The sequence below is a fragment of the Oreochromis niloticus genome, linkage group LG18 (genome assembly GCF_001858045.2).
Source record: "Oreochromis niloticus isolate F11D_XX linkage group LG18, O_niloticus_UMD_NMBU, whole genome shotgun sequence".
NCBI lineage: Eukaryota > Metazoa > Chordata > Actinopteri > Cichliformes > Cichlidae > Oreochromis > Oreochromis niloticus.
The window spans coordinates 27,943,351-27,963,176 of record NC_031982.2 but is presented as its reverse complement, the minus strand read 5'-3'; the positions used below and the strand labels follow the sequence as shown (position 1 = coordinate 27,963,176).

Below are 19,826 nucleotides of genomic sequence, written 5' to 3'. Positions count from 1 at the left end.
ATAAGCTTTTTTAATAAGGCAGAGAAAGAGATTTAACAGTAGTGCAGATGGCCTGGCTCCTATTAACAGATCTCTCAGACGCTGTGTGTGTGTGTGTGTGTGTGTGTGTGTGTGTGTGTGTGTGTGTGTGTGTGTGTGTGTGTGTGTGTGTGTGTGTGTGTGTGTGTGTGTGTGTATATACAAATTTGTCTGTTTGAATGCGTCTTTGCATAACTGAACAGAAACAGGAGTCCATGCTAATGAGAATGCATAGACTGTGTGTGTGCGTTTCTGCTTGCGTAAGTGTGCGGAGAATGACTAAAATACTTATTTCATGTGCTAAAGATGCACATCAATGTTCAACCACTTCATGTAGAAACAAGGTGTGACGGTGTAAAGACACACACTTGCCATCTCAACTTCCTGCCACACTAAGTAATCAAAGAAATGAGGAAGTCCTCCAATCAATCATCCTGCTGAGAGTCATTAGAGGTTTTTAGTTGATTACAGCTGCCATTTAAGAACGATGGGAGTCTGCAGGGTTGAGTGGGTGTAATTGACTGTGACAATCAGAGGAGGGGGTACTGAGAGGTGGTAACTCTTAAGTGTTACTTTTAAAAAGTGAGACAGCAAAAGAACAGCTGATTTACATAATTTTAAGACCTTCAGCAGAGTTTCTAGATTAAAGACACTGTAAAAAGTTGCTGAAAAGTATTTTTTTTAAAGACGTTTTAGTTACATAAAGAGAAACACAAATGTTAAGAAGCACTAATGGAAACAAAACCCAGAGGTAATTTATAACTCCAAGACAATTGAACTCATTATTTGCATTTGCATTTTATTAATGTTAACTGCTGGTCTTCAGATGTTACGCAGTCACCCAACCAACAGCCAGGCCTGCAGCAACACCCCTCTCTATTCTTCTGATAGAAAGTTGTAAACAAGCGAGACGGTAAGACTGACAGACGACAGCAACACTAACCATTGTGGTTTTTCGCTGCTTTGATCAAGAAAATAACTGGCTGCATGTCGCTGTGTCAGAGTAAACTGGCAAATAATCCCTTAATTCAGTCATTTCCCAAAAAAATCTGACATTGACTGTTATACAAATGCCACAGATTACAGCGGCATTTAAAAATAATTCATTATCAAAGAATGTGATCAAATAACTAACAGCTAATAACACAATAGCTAATAATAACACAGGCAATAACTGAGCTGCAATGCTTAACCACAATGTGTCAATGCTTCACACAGTCTATACCACACACACTTAATGTCCACTGACACAAAACAACATTTTGACTTTCAGCACATCATTTTCCTACATTACAGAACTGCTTTATTGCTGGTGTGTAATTAACTTAATTTTATTATCAGTTACAATTTTGGATTTCACTGATCGCTGAAACAAGATTATCAAGATGAAACTACGACTTGATGGCATTCTGTTTTGCCTTTATCACGTCCTTTTGTTTTAATTCACTCTTAGCACTCTACACATTTATTTAATTTATTTGAGTTTGAAGCATTATAAATTCCTGGAAACCCATTCAGTAAACTTTAAAAAAGATTTTCAAACTCCGCAATCATATTAAATAATCATGACTTCAATATTGAGCAAAATAACTAGAATAATGAGTTCTGCCATAATCAAGGAGCTCTAGTAGTCACTCTTATCTACTTGAGCTGCTACAAGAATACAAATTAACACCCCTCACTGTCTTTTCACTAGAGAAGATGTCAGGGAGCAGTGACCAGACTGGACTAAAAAATGCTTTTCATTTTTTAAACTAATCATGCGAGTGTGTGACATAGTATGTGCTTCAGTTTTTCTCCCACATGCTGACCAACGATCAAGATCCCGATGGAAGGGGGATAATGAAAGGCAACGGATGAGAGTGCAGTAAAGCAGCAAATTAAAAACACGGCGAGATCTGACAGCCATTATATTCAGTGGCAGGAGGGAAGCCTCTGCTTCAGCGAATACAATGACCAATCCAGTGTTGCCAGAGGCTTCTACTGTATGCATGGAAGTACCAAGTGATATCTCAGCTGGAAACTGCAAGAAGGAATCAACTAAGGATCAGAGGCTGATGACAACTGAATACTAATGCAGTGACAGGTCAGCGATGTTTTGCAAACATACCTGCATTGTTTCACTTACTGCTCTAATAGTATTGCAGTACGTCACCTTTAAACTATGAGTTTCCGCTTTCTCTCCATCTAGTGTAAAACAAGGCAGTATGAGAATAGTTGTTTACCTTTGGTTCTCCGAGATTAACTAAAAAAAAAAAAGTTATTTTTTAACCAAACTAACAGTCAACCTTCTAGCCTCAGCTAACAAATGACATAAAGTGTAGGAAATGTTTAGCTTGCAGTAATCAAACTGTGGCTTTGGAAAAAGCTAGACACATAAAAGGCATATATGTAACTTCATCTTTCCCCCAACAAAGCATGCTTTTTCTGTAAAGCACTTTAGAGAGATGTTTAATTAAAATTGGATGGTGCAACACAGCTAATAAGCTATTACAACAAAGGTCTGTACAGCCAAGGCAACTTGCTTTTGCACAACATCACACATTTATGTCATAAAAAAATTGCCTGGTTTTATTTCTCACTACTGAATTTCTCAAGCTTGCAAAACGTTGTTGTAATTCACTAGTCTTGGAGTAGACGCTCAAGTGACAGCTAGAGGAGTAAACTCTTCTTCTTGCAGATGAATGCATCTCTGAATACATCTGTACTATTTTGGACAGACAACATTCCCAAACTTCATAAAAAAAACCCCATCTCTGCTGTCTGAGATAATGATGAACAGATGAAACACTGCCAGTAGTTTAAAGGAGGACATGCGACAAAAGTAGTGACAAAGTGGGCCTTGGTGTCAGGTCGAGTGCAGCAGATAAGTGTTTGGCACACTCACTACAGCCTACTCAAGTAGCTTGTCAAAAGCTGGATGAACTGGGAATAAGAAACAGGACCTGGCAGCAGGACACAAACACACAGCTCTCCTTCCTGCATTCAGACTGCTGCTTTGGCTTTATATTCATTACTTCTTTCTTTATACTTTAAAATAAAGGCTGCAGGGAAGCAAAAAGGCTAACAGGCCCAGTACACTCTTCATACTGACAATGAGTGAACGGCACTACACGCCTGCAGGCTCAAGCCATACCTTGGTGTCATTGCAGTCAGTCATGCACCTCTTGATTTTTGTAACCTTACTTGTATGCTGCTGCGGCACTGCCGGGTGCTGGTTTTTACTGTAATTGTAATGGCATATCAGTGCAGAAGATCAGAGTCAAATTATACAAAGAAAGATAACAGTTCTGAAAAAAGGTCACCTCCTGGAAAATGACTTTAATTCGGGTTTTGACTTCTTCTTTTCCTCCTATACCTGCTGATTTAGGCCAGTTTTGATTATGGCAATGCCTCTGTTTACAAGCAACACAACAAATGTGGCGAGTATAATGGACCTTTAAGGCACAACATGAGGGCTCTGCTTGTTTTAGGAAGTCCTAACTCAACCCTGAGTTTGTGTCACCAGCACCCTGCTGCCAGGACTGAGGAAAAAACAAACAAAACAAACCCACTGAAACTGGATGAGTTTCACATCACCGGATTTATGTAGGAAAGTCCACCTTTTGGCTTTCATGAGCTTTGCAGGCCTGAAGAATAGTCAATCACTGAATCATTACTAGGTTATGGGTTGATAGATCACATTGATGACACTGGTTCTGGTCCATTATGAAAAGCCTACAATCACAGAAAGACACTACACCACAGAGCGAATCCAGATTTTCAGAGATAACACATCCTTATAAAGCAAAGGCAGGAAGTGAAGAACACCAGATCACATCTTTTCCTTCCAGTAGCAGGACGCCTCAGGCCACTTCTCTTGCCCTACATATTTTGGAAATATCACTTTTGCATGTGCGCGCGCGTGTGTGTCTTCAGAGCTTAACACTAGAGCACATGATAAGTCAGGGGGGTCTGATCACTGGAAAGTTCTCAGGAGACACTCATCGTGTCGTCACCTATAAAGCTGCCACTGCTGTTATGGTCACAACATACATGATACCATTTCCTCCTCGAGTGTCAGTTTCTGTTGTGCAAAAGTCTATTCTCATAAGGAAGATATTTCAGGAATGATGCTGATGCAGTTTCCACAACAGTGGATACACTTTTTAATCTTGATACTTACAGTGAGCACAAAGCCACCCTGAGCCTGCTTCTGCTGGCAAATTTTCCATTAAAAGGAAGTTCTTTCTCCCTGTCATCACCAACTGCTATGAGATGGCCTGATTGTCAATTACAACATAAAGCACATAGCAAGACGGCCAATGTTGTGAAAATGACTGAGATTGAGTTGTTGTATCTGCCCTAAGAAAGAGAAAATCACAGAGTTTACTGGCACACAAAGCCATACTGGTTGTATACATAACCAAAAACAAGCTTGACTGCTTTGACCTTTGTCCTTCCATTTAAATACACACAGACACAATAACCAAGGAAGGAGATCTATTGAGAACTGGGCTGCAATCAGAAAATACATGGACTTGTAAAATAGGACTTCCCTTCAGATAACCTTTTTACGCACAACACACTCAAACAATGCTTACGTCAGTGTGTGATGCATCATACTGAAATCCAAACCTATGAAACTACAGTTGACAGATTAACTAGATCGCCTGTTGTAAAACAAATAAGTCATTTAGAAGACGTGACGTGTCAATGACAAGAAATCCTACAATTGTCATTTTATTATCACAGGGAAGGTAAAGACAGTGTCTTTATTACTCAATACACAATCAAATGTGTTGTTCATGGGTTCAAACCGAAACATGTGAGTTTCTTTCAGTGTTTTTATTGTACTTGTAATGATGGTGCTAATGAAGGAGCTGATTTTGTGTATGTATAGTGCAAATAATACCTTAGAAATGGAAAATAAGAACAGGAAAAGAAGTTCAGCTGAACTCTGTTCATGGAAGAGGAGATGTGTATCTTTTAACTGGATATACCTGCAGTGCACGTTCAGCATAGAGGTGTGTGTGAGGCAAAAAAAAAAAGAGGGCAAAATTTTCTTTTGGGACTTGGTTTTGTGTTTAATTATTGACGCTATCAGAACGCATTAAAGGTTTTGACCAAGTTTAAGTAATCCAGGACAGGTAAAGATTATTAGATTATCCAAAATAAAGTTTAGAGGCAAAAAAAAAACAGCTGGCACTGAATAAATTAATGTTAATGTTAGTCATTTGGGCATACTGACAGTTTAAAACTAAACAAACACTTTATGACCCATTTCTGTTTAACAGATGACTGATTTTATATCTGAAAACCGAATCTCAGTGCTGCACATGAATCACTTGGGGCATTTAAACTTTCTGCGACCGCAAGTCCACTCGGGTCTGCTCGGGTCAGAGCGATGTAAATTCATCACACTTTGGACAGTGACCAAGAAGGTCCGCGTCGACGTCCAAGTGCCAGCCAGTTTTTTGTCATCATGTGACGTTACACTGCAGTGCACCAATACATGTTACTTTCTTTTTGTGCTTGAAGTGGAAAATAACAGGAATGCCTACTTAGCCATTATGTCGCCAGCTGCCCGTGTCTATGTCCGCAACAGAGTATAAACGAGGGCTCAGATACTGCTCTGTAGCAGGGTGTGGCCGGTTCAGGTTCCCTTTTCAAGTTCTTCATAACACTTTATGAAGAAAGTAGGATAATTGATATACTAACAAACCTAATAGCATCCGCTCAGCAAATAGTCTGCATATATTACACAACACTTGATGTGAAAAGTTTCACAAACACCTAAAACAATAAAAATAGTTGCTACATTTGTTCTATGTCAGTAATCAAGGAACAAAAAGCAAAAATTGTTCTGGATCTCCGATATGTGAACTCTAATTTCATAATAGTGAAACCAAAATCCTATTCCACCATGTCACATGAACACAACTTGGGCTGTCAATTCATTCCTTTGTGTGCACTAAAGGAGCACTGCTGAGACCTGGTTTCTACTTTCTAACACCACCCCCCATTCTTGTAGACATCACTGCCAACATTAACACACACACACAAAAAGCTTTGATGTTACCTGGAGATGTTCAGTGGAAGAGCTGCTCAGTTCATCTCCAGACTCAGAGTCATTTGTACGTCTATCTTCGCCCGCAGAGTCACAGTATTGGGTGCGGTCCACGTCCAGCGGCGCCCTGACCAGTTCTGGGGATCTGGCTCGACTGAGGGGCAGGGTGCTGGACCCAGCTTTGTAAGGGGGTGGTGGGACACCACCATGGAGAGCTACAGCCAGAGCTTTGTCATGGTCAGTGGGAGAGGTGGGGGCATGATGGTGGTTATTGTCCCTGCGCTGAATCGGGGGAGTGAATTTGGCCGTGTTTCCAGTTTGTGCTGAAGGGGAGCGCTGATAGTTGGACTCGTTTCTGTGAAGGTTCTCAGCGGGATGATTGTTTAGTCCCAGATCCAGATTGTTTGGTTTTACCCAGCGTGCACCTGCACTTTGTGAAGATGGATTACCAGTAGCACTGGGAGGATGTAGGATCGGTTTAGGGGGTGGCATGAGGGCTTTGCGGACTTCTCGGACATACTGAGCAGGTACATAAAAAGCTTTAGACCCCTCCTCTTTTTTCACCTGCCACCAATCCTCATTACTTTTCTTGACTAGCATGTAGCATTCCCCCTGCTGGATCTTAATGATTCGGTCTTTAGACTTATACTCATAGTCGTACTCTACCTCGATGTAGATCTGGCCCGGGGCAATAGGCAGATCTGCCATGATGCCTCTTACTATCCACCAGGCTGTTCACCCCAAAAGAAAAATATTTATTACCATGTCTTCATCAGTAGACCTGGGAAAAAACAAAGAGAATATATTAAATATACACTTAATTTCAGTGCGAGTAAATCTGCTATTGTACTTATTATACATACACCTCGGGTGCCACGATGGTCTGATGTTCCAGTATGTATAACATCTAACTAAGTTATCACCTGCTAAAGTCTAAGAGGACATACTTTTTCCATTTTTCCCCACAGATTTAAATTAATTATTAAATAATAATGTCAATAAGGAGCATCTCTGCAAAATACTTTATAACCTTTAAATAGAGTAATATAATTATAACCTTAGCTGTCTCATTAGTGAGTTTTTTTCCTGAAAATGTACTCTGTCCACTCTCTTGGACTGCAGCTGAACAAAGACTATGTGGCAGCAACTACCAGCTATAGTCCAAGGCGGTGGATCTAGACGAAAGTCTTCCTGGAGAGGCAGCCAAACATTTTCTGGGACCACCATTACAAGGACCTGCCCACAGAGGTGGTAGATCAGAGACTTTCTCACCAAATATAATTTGGCATACCTAAATATTCCTGATTGTGCCACCTAATTAAAGTGTATGTATAGAGAAACACTCTTCTTATTACATTTTTTAGTCTTCCCATTGTATGCTGTCATAGTTAAGGGAATTTTTTTCTGTATTAGTGACCTTTGAAACAATAAAATGAATAAAAACTTTGAATGGCTTTCTAACTAAAGGTATAAGGTATGCATTTTTTTTTTTAAATTGTCATTAAAACAAGTTTTCGACTAACAATTTTAAGGAAAAACTAAAAAAGTTGTGTTTTCTCTGTGTGAGAGAAAATAACTTGAAGAAATAAGCTTAAATCAAAACTAACAATGAACATTAAAACCATAAAAAAAATCTTGAGGTATAGTTAAGTCAGAAAATACTTATTCCCTTGTCCTCTCATTTAATCAAAATAAAGACAAAAACAAGAGTGCCATTGAAAACCTGATACTCACATGCTAACCCAATCAGAACAAACAAATAGGATATAAACTAAGATTTAATCCTCTTCAAGGCTGAATGTACCGTCCAGCTCAGAGCTTCAAAGCCACACGTATGATTAGACAGAGGAAGTGGAGACAGTAACATGAGTCACGCTGCTTTCTCCCACTTACTGTGTTTTTATGTCTTACTCTGTTTCTTCCTCCTTACTAAGGACAGCTTGTCCAGCAGCTATTAGGGCATCTTGGATTAGCTAAGTGACACACATAGTTTCCTGTTGAAGTCACATGCATGTGCGCATGTGACACTCTCTTACACAATGATGTGGTGCTGTAGTACACCTTTTAAAAAAACAACAACAACAACAACAACAAAAAGACAAAAACATCACCAGCGCCAATATGATTTACTTAATGGAGTCAAGGTTTATATTAAAAGAAACATCTTATCAGTAGTGAACTTCGCGGCCAACCTTGAGTTAAACAATAATACACCAAAACCATTAGATTGAATAAAATTAGTGTTTCCTGGTTGGACTTTACTGCTTCAGGGTACGACTGAGCATGGCCTATTTTGATAGAAAGAGGTACCTCAGCTGTTTAGATTTTAAATTAACAGGAAAATAAATATATTATGATCAAATAAGTTTAATAGTTCAAAGAAACTACAATCTTAGGCTACCCTCAAGTCAAGTCTCACTACAAAAAGACATTTAGTCTCAGCTCTCTCTTTTTGCCTCTGGCACATGACAAAAATGACTTCTAAAGTTCTGACTAGTCACTTTAGGAGACAAGTGTCAGCTGAATGCCTCATATGTACAATGTAAAAATGCAATAACTACAAAGACAAATTGTTGCAGACTGCACAAATTTACTAGGTCACAAATATTCAACTGGATATAATGTTTCTCAAATGTTGGCAAACTTGATAAAGCAAAGAGACATTTAGAGACCTATAAACTTTAAGCTATCCCAGCTACCACGGGACAACGACCGGGGTACGCCCTGGACAGGTCGCCAATCTATTACTGAAAGACAGACAACCATTCACCATCAATTAGACTAACACGCAGTTCTTTTATGAGAAGAAAGACGATCTATTCTTTTTGTATTTTTCTTTATATTTTAAGCAAAAATGCCAGTCACTTACACAAAAGTAACACTTAAAAGAAAAGGAATATAGATTTTTTTTAAAACTCCAACTTTTTTTTTTTGTTTGCTTTTGAAACTTTAGATCTGCGCATAAACTCAGCCTGAGCTTGGTAACTGATGAAAAGAAACAACGAACATACCAATCAGTTGTATCTCTGGTAATAATTAAAATATTAAAGCCGCTGGGACCTCAATGTTTATATTTGCAGTATTAAATAAAGTATGAAAAAACATCATCGCAACTCATTCCTTCCTGTTTAATGTAATAGTCCAAATCAAATTAGTCTACTGTCCCCAGGCATCCAAAACCACGAGATGGTTAAAGGGCCTGTAATCTCAGCCGTGAAACAATTTCAAACAAAGTGCGATAGTCAAGCAGACTCACTTGATGATGATACAGGCTACTGCAGGATGAGCAGCAGGATAATACAATGACAGCCATAACTGCAATCCTACAAAATTATCAGGGAGTTACATCATTATCAAACCAAGAATATGCCTCCAAGGACAAAGGGTGCATTGTTGCTTTTTTTTTTTTTTTTAATCCAGCAGCACTGATTTCTCTTCAGTATGACGGTCTTATTGTCCCTGTGAGATTGCCAATAACTTATACCAGTGCCACTGGGGCAGTTAAGGAACTAACAACACCCTCCACAAACACACGCGGCACACACACACACACACACACACACACACACACACACACACAAAAGAAAAACAAAAAGCAAACATACATACCAAGAAAAAAAAGGTGGGGAGACATTTGCATCTCTACAATAGTAACCAACACACCTCTGTGTTTCTCCTCTCATCTTGAGTTCATGACGAATGATGAGCATCGCTGCACAACACATGCAGATTCATTTAAGAGACACCCATGATCCATGAAACTATAGCAAGGCCACCATCTGCAGCTGGTGATATAAGCCCACAAATTCTGTGAAAACATTGGCGTGGGCACCAGACAAAGCGCACAACAAATAGTGGTCACTGTAAAGACTGTTGTGGTTGTACGAGTGTCCTGAGAATGTTTAATGAGCATATCCCACACACATTAACCAGCATGAGCTACGCTATTTTAAAACCACTTGATTAATCAAAAAGTAGTTTCCACTGGGTGTCACCATTAAAGCTGCAGCTGAACATTAAATGTGCGGTTGGCAGCTATTACCTAATAATAGCATTGCGCTTCTGTTTACCTTCGGTCGTGCATTAGCTTAATAAATATCTGTGATTAGGCGAGCAGTGCCAGGATTACTGCTGATGCAGTGACTGGAGGGATAATATCACCACAGATTAACTCGAGGGTTCAGGCTAACAAGTACTGAGGGAAATCTCACCGAATCTATCAGCTGAACAGAAAGTCCATTAGCCAAATGAAACAAAACACTGCATCTGGTGCTAATTCACAGCTATTCACAGAATAACAGCAGAGTAGCGAGGAATAAGACTGTGTGATGGTTATAGCATGAGTAGTCGTGGCAGCTTTCCTTGTTAACATCCTCAACCCTCATGCTGAAGGCATGGAGTCGAGTGGCTAGAAATTCTTTATATCACTATTTTCTATTTTATTTTTTATTTTTTAAATGAGAAACAGTGCTTGTAGTCAAGGAAAAAAATAGGATGAAACCAAATGTGGTAGAACACTAATAAAAATATAGTTTTAAAAGGATTTAATTGAAACCTATTTCTTTAATAAAGAAATCAAAAGGCAGGAAGCTAAACAGTGCTGACAAACACAGTTATACTGATCCAATATCAGTCAAAACAATCAGAATTTGCTTTTGTCCATTAGTTTCTGAGAGCTTTTCCCAGCTCAAAATGGGCCTTTGTAGGTTTACAAAGTGTCTTTGTTAATATACTTATCATAAATCTACGCATTTTCCTGTAATTTGGGTCCAAAAATATGGATTTTAATAATAAAACCCCTCTTAAATTAACTGTTAACAAAATATTTTTATTACAATGCTGAAGATTTTTCCTTGGGGGAAGGCCAAAAAACTCTTTGGGGGAAAGTCACGATTTGCTGGAAAAACCCAGAGTATATATAGTGTAGCTAAGAATTCCTTAATGGGCAAGACTTTGGTCATAGTGGTGAAGGGGGAAAAAAAACACTAACTCAGGGTGGGCAGTGGACCTGGCACAACCAGTTATGGCTGAAGAGAGTGGAGAGGAAGAAAAAAAAAGAACAATAAACACTAAACACTAAACAGGAGTCAGATAAAAAAATAAAAAAAAAAACTCTGTAGTCTGCACAGAGTTCAGATGCACGACTTCCTTCTTTCTGGGAATAATAACTGAGCAAATGGCGTGCCTAACCTGCTCATTATTCAGGGAGTCTACAAGCATCGTTTGCCCAGTGAAATACTCAAAGTGGCTGGGAGGTTTGGGGACTCAATGAGACAGTGAGATGAGATTTCATTTCCTGCCATCCTTCCACCCCTTGCAGGGTTTTGGTCTTCCCTCAAAGAAAAACCACATGGGTCATAAAAATCTAATCTCAACCAGTTTATTTTTCCAATGTGAGGTTTAATTTACTCAAGCATGAAACACATTTTTGCTCATAATCAGCCAGAAATAACAGGAACTAATTTAGACAACAGACTCTTTGTCTTACATATGTGGACCAGTCAAATGCCTGTTTTCCACTCAGATTTTACTCTGCTCGACTCGGTTTTGGTCTTTTTCCATTACAACTGAGTACCACCTTAATGTGCTTGGGGTCATTGTAGCAACGTGATCAAAAGTCCCATGACGTCGTGGCGGTGGTATACCTGCTGCGCTTTCTGTGGCTTTTTGTCAGACTCAGAGGCCACGGTGTTGGTTTTTGTGCAGCCATTTCCCTCGTTGCTAGGTTTTGAAAATGGCAGTTTTGTGAAGGAGTCGTTCTCATGACTCAGCTCACTTGGAACCCCAGCCAAGGTACCAAAAAAGTACCTTTTGCGTAGAAGACGCCATTTTGTCCGCAAAGCTTGTCAACTACTCAACAAGCAGTAGTGAAACTTGTAAAAACGCAACACAAACTAGAAATGGAGACCATTCACCTTCAGAGTAAAAGTTTTGCCTTTTGAAACACCCTCAATGCACCTTTAAGACACAAATTTGACCCTGAAGGCAAACCTTCTCCATTTCCAGTTTGCATCACACTTTTTCAAGTTTCACTATTGCTCAGTGGGTAGTTGAAGAGTCGGCATCTTCCGTGGAAACTAGGGATGACCTCAGCAATTCTGCAGCAACCGGAGATTGCAACAGGTTGATTAATCAGTCTCTATGCCTGTGGCACTGAGGCCTTATATGCCAAGTGACCCTTGAAAGAACAATTTTGATTCAGAAAAAACATACATTTGAATGTTTCCTTCTCACTGTTTTTAAATTTAAGACTGATTTTAAACCAGAGTACAGCAATTAATTACTAAGTTAGGTAAACCTCAAGTCATACAACGTGAAACATGTAAAAACCAACAAAAAATTTAAAGTTTTTGAGTTCCTTTTTTATGTAGCTTTAAAAAAGTGATGATTAATTTTGAAAAAGGTGACAAAAATGCAATCCCTCTATGAGGGAGTCTGGCATGCTGGTTCTGAAATACCCTTTGAATTAAAATGAGGAAGACTACAAACAAAACAGACAATCAACTTAATGCTCCTATTCCTCATACTGAAAGGTCTTTGGAAGATTAAGTACCTGGGGGTTGTTGTCTCTTTCACTTATCCCCCACCACGATTAAGCTACAGCTTCAGTGCTGCTATTTAGCAAACAAATCTTCTCAGAGTCCAATCAGCAAAATCAGAAGACGACCCTTAATTCAGAGTGATGGTAATAAGATTTGCAGTGGGAGACGGAGTGGATGGGTGGGTCCCATGAAAGCAGGACCTCGGCTGAAGTGTGTGGAAGTGTTGGAACTGATATGCATGTTTAAAAATCCGCCGCTGTCAGCACATGCAGGAAACACACCCTCACATTTTCTCTTGCCTCAGCAAAACAGAAATCAGCACACTGGAAATACTCTCTCATTGTGAGCGCATTAAATATTTCTACTGAAACAGGGACGAGTGAAGCACCAGCAGCAGCAGCGAAATTCCTCTGCATCGAGTCTCACATGACTCTTGTTAGCCAAGTTCAGACTGTCGATTCAGAGCCGGGCCGCTGGTGATTAGTTTAAGTTATTTTCATCAGAGAGAGCAAATACCCATTGTGGAGATATTTAAAGGGAACAGGGTTGGGGAGAGATGGTAATCAGCTGCGCTTTCCTCATTTAAACACTAATACAGGCTGAGAACATGAACTTTTCAGAAACATAAGTTACTCAATTTATTCCACATCATGGTCTAAACTTCTGACAGCAAGTTGTGTGTGATAATGTTTGTGCTTCCATGCCTTTAAATATGATTTGGATGATCTTTTATATTTAAACAAAAGCCAACACATTTACTTTCAATATAATGTTTTCTTTGGTCTTTTAGAGATGAAATCTTGCTATAAATGACTTGCCATTTAGACTATGCTCTATATAAAAAAGGTAGGTGTAATAAGCCAGAGCTTCAACCCACACCTTAAATAATGTGTGTTCTTTCAATTTAATCCAAGTCTTTGCTGTTAGACATTTATTTTTATAGCTTTGGTCGTTTGCTTTTCTCTTATTAATGAACAAAGAAATATCATTATCATTAGCCCGTCAGCCTCACAAGCATCGTGTGGCTCAAAAAGACGTGGTAATAAACGGGTGTATTCTACACTATGAAAATGACCAACTTTAAGAGTTTTAACAGTCACTGGAGGAAGAAAAATGGAAATGTATGAGGCCATGAAAACAAATCTGAGCTTTCATTTATCCTTAATAAATGTACTTACTGCAAGGGGAAATGTGAGAAATATACATTAAAATCAAAATAAAAAATACTGATTTTAACAAACCTACAACCAGCTTGTTTGTGGTTTTTAAGTTGGATATATAATATGGAGAGAAATATGTCTCATAAGGGTTACAAATGCATACGTCATTATCCACGAGCGTACACTAAGAGTAACAAATGTGTGCAGTGATTTGTGTGTAATGTTTGAGGACTCACAAGCACGTGCTTCGATGAATCAAATAAGCTGCTGCTACATCCTGAAATGTTTTTCTGCTGCGTAAAGTCAGTGAGTGCTCAGCTGCAGATGTGGAAACACTGTGGTTGTGTTGATGTTAATTTTACCATTGTATAATAACAGCAGGCTAACATTAAGGAAGGAATACAGAGGAAGCCCAGATGATTTTACACCGGCACATGGACGCAGCTTACATTTGTTGATCTGCAAAGCTGGCAGCATGAAATTTGTCTCACAACCCCACGCGGGCATGCAACAGTATTTATTCAGGTTTGAGTATATGCAACAGTAAAATAGTTTTACGCGTGGTTAAACTGCTTTGCATTAGTGTGTGGATGGAAGCATGCATTTGTGAGTCTTCAAACATTACACACAAATCATGGACACATTTGTAAATCTTCATTTACACTTGTGGATGATTCGTACACATTTGTAACCCTTTCGAGACATATTTTTCTCCATGATATAAAAACTGCCAATGAACTCTCAGCATCAGTTACTTGTCTCGTGCGAGCATACTCTTTGCTCCACATTTAGTTTGCTGCGATGTGATCTGCCTTGTCTTAATCGTCTTAATCTGTATTTTTATTACAACTGGTGGCCCCACAGTACGGAAGGTGTGAACAGCAGGTGGGTGGGATGTCAGATCACAGATATCTGCTCTCACTGACATCATTCAGAGCCAAGGAGAGAAAAAAAAAACTTCAGAGTTTCCAACTTTGTAACACAAAGCGCAAATCGCTCTGGCCTGTGGGCGCTGATCAGATGTAACAGAACATTAGCATGAGTCTCGCAAAGCACTAATTATTTTCCACTGGATCATTCACTGTTCAGATGTCAAGAGTAAACGCTTGTGTTTGCTCTTGATGCCAACAACAGCTAGCAAAAGAGGCTGTGACGAAGGAAATAATGGGTGGACATGAAGGAAGCTGCTCAAGGTTGAATGGTGAGTCTCTTTGGCAAGACCAAGGCTAAGGGCAGTGATTACATATCTGTGACACTGCAACCTTACAGACATCCTGATTGCCTGTTTACAGGCACAGTTTGTTAAAATGGGGTATGGGTATTTACATTTATGTCCAGACCGACTTCACCACTAAAAGAGACACATAGTTAATACTCTTAAAAACATGGTGATAATCAGGGACGCACCACATATCAGATATTTGGATCCAATATCAGTCTGATCCCATCTCACAAAGTTAGACTGGTAACAATGAGCTTATTTAAGGGATCCATCTATTGAATTAAATTCTATGTTGTTAGCTGCAGAACGATGGTTGCAAAATGGAGAGGTAAGTTAGCCTAGAGGAAGCTAAAAGCAAAGCTTTAGCAATTTGGAGATATTTTAGGAGGAATTTTGGTTCAGTTTGACACTTAGTAAATCTTTACTGCGATCATGTTTTGTTTTTTTAAATCATCTAAATTGTCATCTAAATGATGTATGTGGTTCCTCTTACTTGTCAAGCTCTTTGTTTAGCTTTCTGGCTCTTAAATGTCCCATTTCAGGCCACTGCAAACAGCTTAAAAAAACCCTAAAACTCAAAAAAATTAACTGACCTGCAGCAAAAAAAACCAAAAGGAAAAACAAACTCACAGACACACAAAGCAACCCAGTGGAACAAAAAGTAGTGAAAATGTTATTCGCTACAGAGCCAAACATTTCCCTCAGGAGTCGGTAGGAACCAAAAATATTGGCTTTACATTCACCAGAGGACCACAAACACATCTCCAAATGAACCATAATTCTATCAAATAAGCAATTGTTTGCGTCCAGATTTATGTGTCAATGTTATGTTTATACTGCCTTTATCTATATTTTGCTTTTCACTTGTTTGGAGCAGAAAAACCACAGTTACCAGCAAACAGCTCACAAACAAAAGTCAGAATAGTTTCAGAATGGGGGATAAGTGAGGATATAAAATAGAGCCTTTAACGTGTAAAACTAATTCTCGATGTATCTATTTGTAACAAGCAGAAGCAGTGCACCGTGCTCCTTTCACAAAGAAGCCACCAAATATAGGCCCAAGCTGCCTCAAACAGCCTGGATCCAGCACTGGCTGTCCTACTTTGACACTGACTCTCACCATAATTTTCTTCTAGAGAAATCAAAATCAGCTCCCCACGTAATCCCCCCACCCCGTCACTGTTACAGCCACAACCTGAACCACTTTCACCAACCACGGCCAGCTGCAGCTCTCTCAATTGAGAAAGAAAGAAATCAAAGTACACATTTTAAGCAAAACACAAATAAGGAACATGTTAAAGGCATGCTGGCCACAATAAGACCAGGAGGTTTTACAGAAAATCTCTCTTCCGTTCACCACGTGAAGCTCTGTCACCAGCAAGGTTTTCTCAAGCCCATCATTACAAAAATAAAGTAAATAAAAAAAACAGTAAAAATGCTTTAACTGTCTCTTTAAATTGGTTGCTTTTTCACTTCATAAACAAATATTTGTCTTTACTTTCATAAATGGCAGATTTGTGGGAGATCATCCAAACTCTCAAATAACTACTTGTTCAACTGACACTAACTTATGTTTAGTTTTAAGGTCAGTAACGGCATAGAAACATCTGCTTCTAAATCACCTCAAAACTTAAGACAATGAACATTTTTGAAACAATTAAAGGTTCTTCATTATAATTCATGATAGGACTGTGTCGTTGAGGTTATGATTATAGGCTCTACTGTGATTTAAACGGCAGCTTTCAAACCACGAGGATCAGATTAACTTTAAAAAGACATTTAAATGTCTAATATCGCTATTTGATATATTTAAAAAGGTGTAAGCAGGATGATTTTATGGCAGATCCATTTCACTGCTCTCAGGTAATAAGGTTAACCCTGCCAGTCAAAAAGTACTATAACACATCTGTTTAAGACACTCCTTAGAAAAGTAAACACTGATTTCTGCGCTTTCTTGACACTAATTTAGAAGGTATTCCCAAAAGGATTCAAGTTTATCTGATTTTTTTTTTATTAGGTCTGAAAATAGCTTTGGGCTCTTTTGTGGGTTCAGAGCTTTAACCTTCACCTTAACGTCACGTTTTGTGGTCTTAAGTCGCAGTTTCAGCTCGCAGGTCTCATCGGTCTTGCTTAATCTGCCGCTAACGTTAGCTAGCTAATTAGCTTTCAGGGCTACAGCATTCCTCAGTGTCCCGCACTGAGGCACAGATCCGCACCTTCACCTACCTCCTCCGCTGGCTCCCAGGGGGGAACACACCGACACGCCGCGGTGCTCCCGGGTGAAGTTAAACTCCCAGTAAACTTTCCCGTCGACCGGTCACCGTGTGAAACTATTTCCCTACTTGTCAGGTTTGTCGGAGAGCGGCGTTCCAGTCCGTCCTGCTCTTCCCTGGCCGGTGTGTAATCTACAGCAGTGCTCGCTCCCGTGGACTCGCTTGCCCCGAGAACTTCGCAACTACCTTCAAGCAAAGATCGTCTATGCAGACAAGACGTGTTATTCTATACATTTTCCGGAAAACACAAAAATGAAAATAACACTTTCCGGTTTAACGAATAGTAAGTTACCATAGTCACCGGTCTCGTACATGCCCATTTAACTAATTAAACTTAGCACTGTTTTATCTGGCAACGCTGTAGTTGTAAGTGGCTAATGACTAATCACTAGCTATCGTAGTGAGACCTCTTCTCTTGTTTGTGAGTTATACACATGGGTCGAACTCTCAGGTGTTCCGGACACAAAACGGGATTTAGCGCAACCTGGCGGTGATGGCCGTGAACTACAAATACATTGTGCGTAATTTCGACTGCTTTTAAAACGAAAAAAAGGTGTGTCAACTTTTAGTTCATGGCACACATACAATGTGCTAATCAGCCCAATGTACTGTCAAGTGAGCCGGACCAGCAAATGAACAATCAATAAACTATCATTTTACAGTTTACAAAATGCCCATTCATTTCCCGGTGTGTTACAATTCACAGCCCATCTACAAATGGGACCAAAAGCTGCACTGTTCTACATCAAAAGTTTTAACACTACTTTTAACTTTGTCTTATTTTTATAAACAGTATAAAGACAAACTCGTCCAGTCGGCCGGTTTGAAAACTGCAGCGGGCCATTTTGGACCCCAGGCTGCATGTTTGACACCCATCGTCTGAAACAACAACAGAAATCAAAGTCTTTGATGTTCATGAGGAACATTTGGCCAAGATTTTACTTCAAATGAGCCTTTAATGAACCATCTATTTAAAAAGAAAAAAGCATCAGTATTCACTCAGGAGTTATTACATGTTTGTTAGTATGTATGGATTACAGTGGCTCTACAAAAGCACAAAAACTGCAAAGGTTTTGTAAATCAGAAAGCTGATTCTGCTGATCTGCACATTGTGTTTTCAGTGGGAGAAATGTTTCATTACTCATCAAAGTGACTTCTTCAGTCTCAGCCAACTGCAGGTTTCCCCAACTTTATAAACAGTACATTTGCATAAAGACCAAACCTAGCACCACTGATTAACAATGGGGTCGTGAGGTCAGTTTCATGATCATTAATATGCAGACTGTCATGACCACTGATCAATGGCCAAGAAACAATAGAATTTTACTATTTACAACTTTAACACCCTGAGTCTGGGGGAATCAGGTGTCCCACTGTGGCTGGGACATCCCCCGCATCCTACATACTGAGAAAATGTCCTAAATTTTCACTTGTTTTAGTTGTTGTGCTGGGCGACACACTGCACACAGGTTTGAATCCACCAGCCGACTGGCACCTTTCTGTGTTTGCATATTTTTCATTGTAGTCTGGCAAAGATGGGTTCAGTCATCAGGAAAGCAAGTACATCCTCTGTCAGTTCTGATGCTTTATGTATCAGGATACAATAAAAAAAATCATCTTGTCCTTAGCAGGTCTTAAATTAAGTGGATACAACTTAAAATTGAGGCCTGCAGAGTGTGACATGTAGCTCTTGGATTTTTTGCAGTTTGAATATTGCACGGTCTGACCTTGGGGAGAAATTGCTGGGACTTTCCGTTCTGGGATGATTGCTGACGTTTTTGAATACTATATGTATGTGTATATGTTACATGTGAATAAACTTTCTCTTTGTAGAATGATGGACTTCAAGTTGTTTGAAAATCGACTTTTAAACCTTAAATATAATGGGCAGCAACAGTTGCTTCTCTAAGACCACTGTTGATGTCTCTCCTCCTTGGCCTTGTGTTTTCACACACACACACAAAATGCTTCGGACCAGCAAACTGCCAAGACCTCTGCTTTAGTCGAGGCGCTCACACTTGCAAATGATCACATGCTACTTGTCCTCTTAATTCACGATGAAGCAATAAGGGTGTACTGCTTCTGCACTTTGGCTTAATCTTCATGCAACACGTCATGTATTTCATTCATCCGAGGTTGTATTCACCAAATTTTAAGCCCTTCTTTAATTATATGTAAAACCTGAACTGACATTCAGAACTGACTGGGATTTATTGGTGAATCTAAAATGGGTGTAGGTGTGAGTTGCTGTCTTTCTGTGTTAGCTAACTGCAGCTTTCTTCACTGCAATTTTCACACTTTGTAAAACCATCTAGTGGGCTGACGCCACTCAGTGGGCAGTGGCAAATCCTTCCACTTAAGACTGGGGAAATAATTTATATGTACCTGGATTTGCTTGAAGTGACTGTGTTAAAACATGAAAGAAGACCCCTTCTCCAATTCCAAATGAGTTCTCAGAGTGAAGCCCCAAACCGAAAAAAGAAAAACTGTCGACCAGTGTATGTACGTAAAACAGAAACAGCCCTGTGAAACCCATCTCCACATTCACAAGAGTCAAATGAC

At 39.5% G+C, this 19,826-nt stretch overlaps 1 protein-coding gene across 8 annotated transcripts in view; it reads right to left on the bottom strand.

Moving 5' to 3' along the window:
* Positions 1 to 17,638, bottom strand: part of LOC100700475 (rho GTPase-activating protein 12) — a 60,730-nt gene extending 43,092 nt beyond the window's left edge. The window contains exons 1-2 of one of the 8 annotated variants that reach the window (XM_005476777.4): positions 17,208 to 17,638; positions 6,080 to 6,848 (exon numbers count right to left, since the gene is read on the bottom strand). In XM_005476777.4, the coding sequence (XP_005476834.1) occupies positions 6,080 to 6,775 (696 nt within the window). In that variant the 5' untranslated portion in view covers positions 6,776 to 6,848; positions 17,208 to 17,638. Of the gene's footprint in view, positions 1 to 6,079; positions 6,849 to 7,801; positions 7,913 to 17,207 lie in introns of those variants that run through there. The other 7 variants (XM_019347937.2, XM_005476779.4, XM_005476780.4 and 4 more) reach the window with 7 other exon arrangements.
* Between the last annotated feature and the right edge of the window lie 2,188 nt (positions 17,639 to 19,826).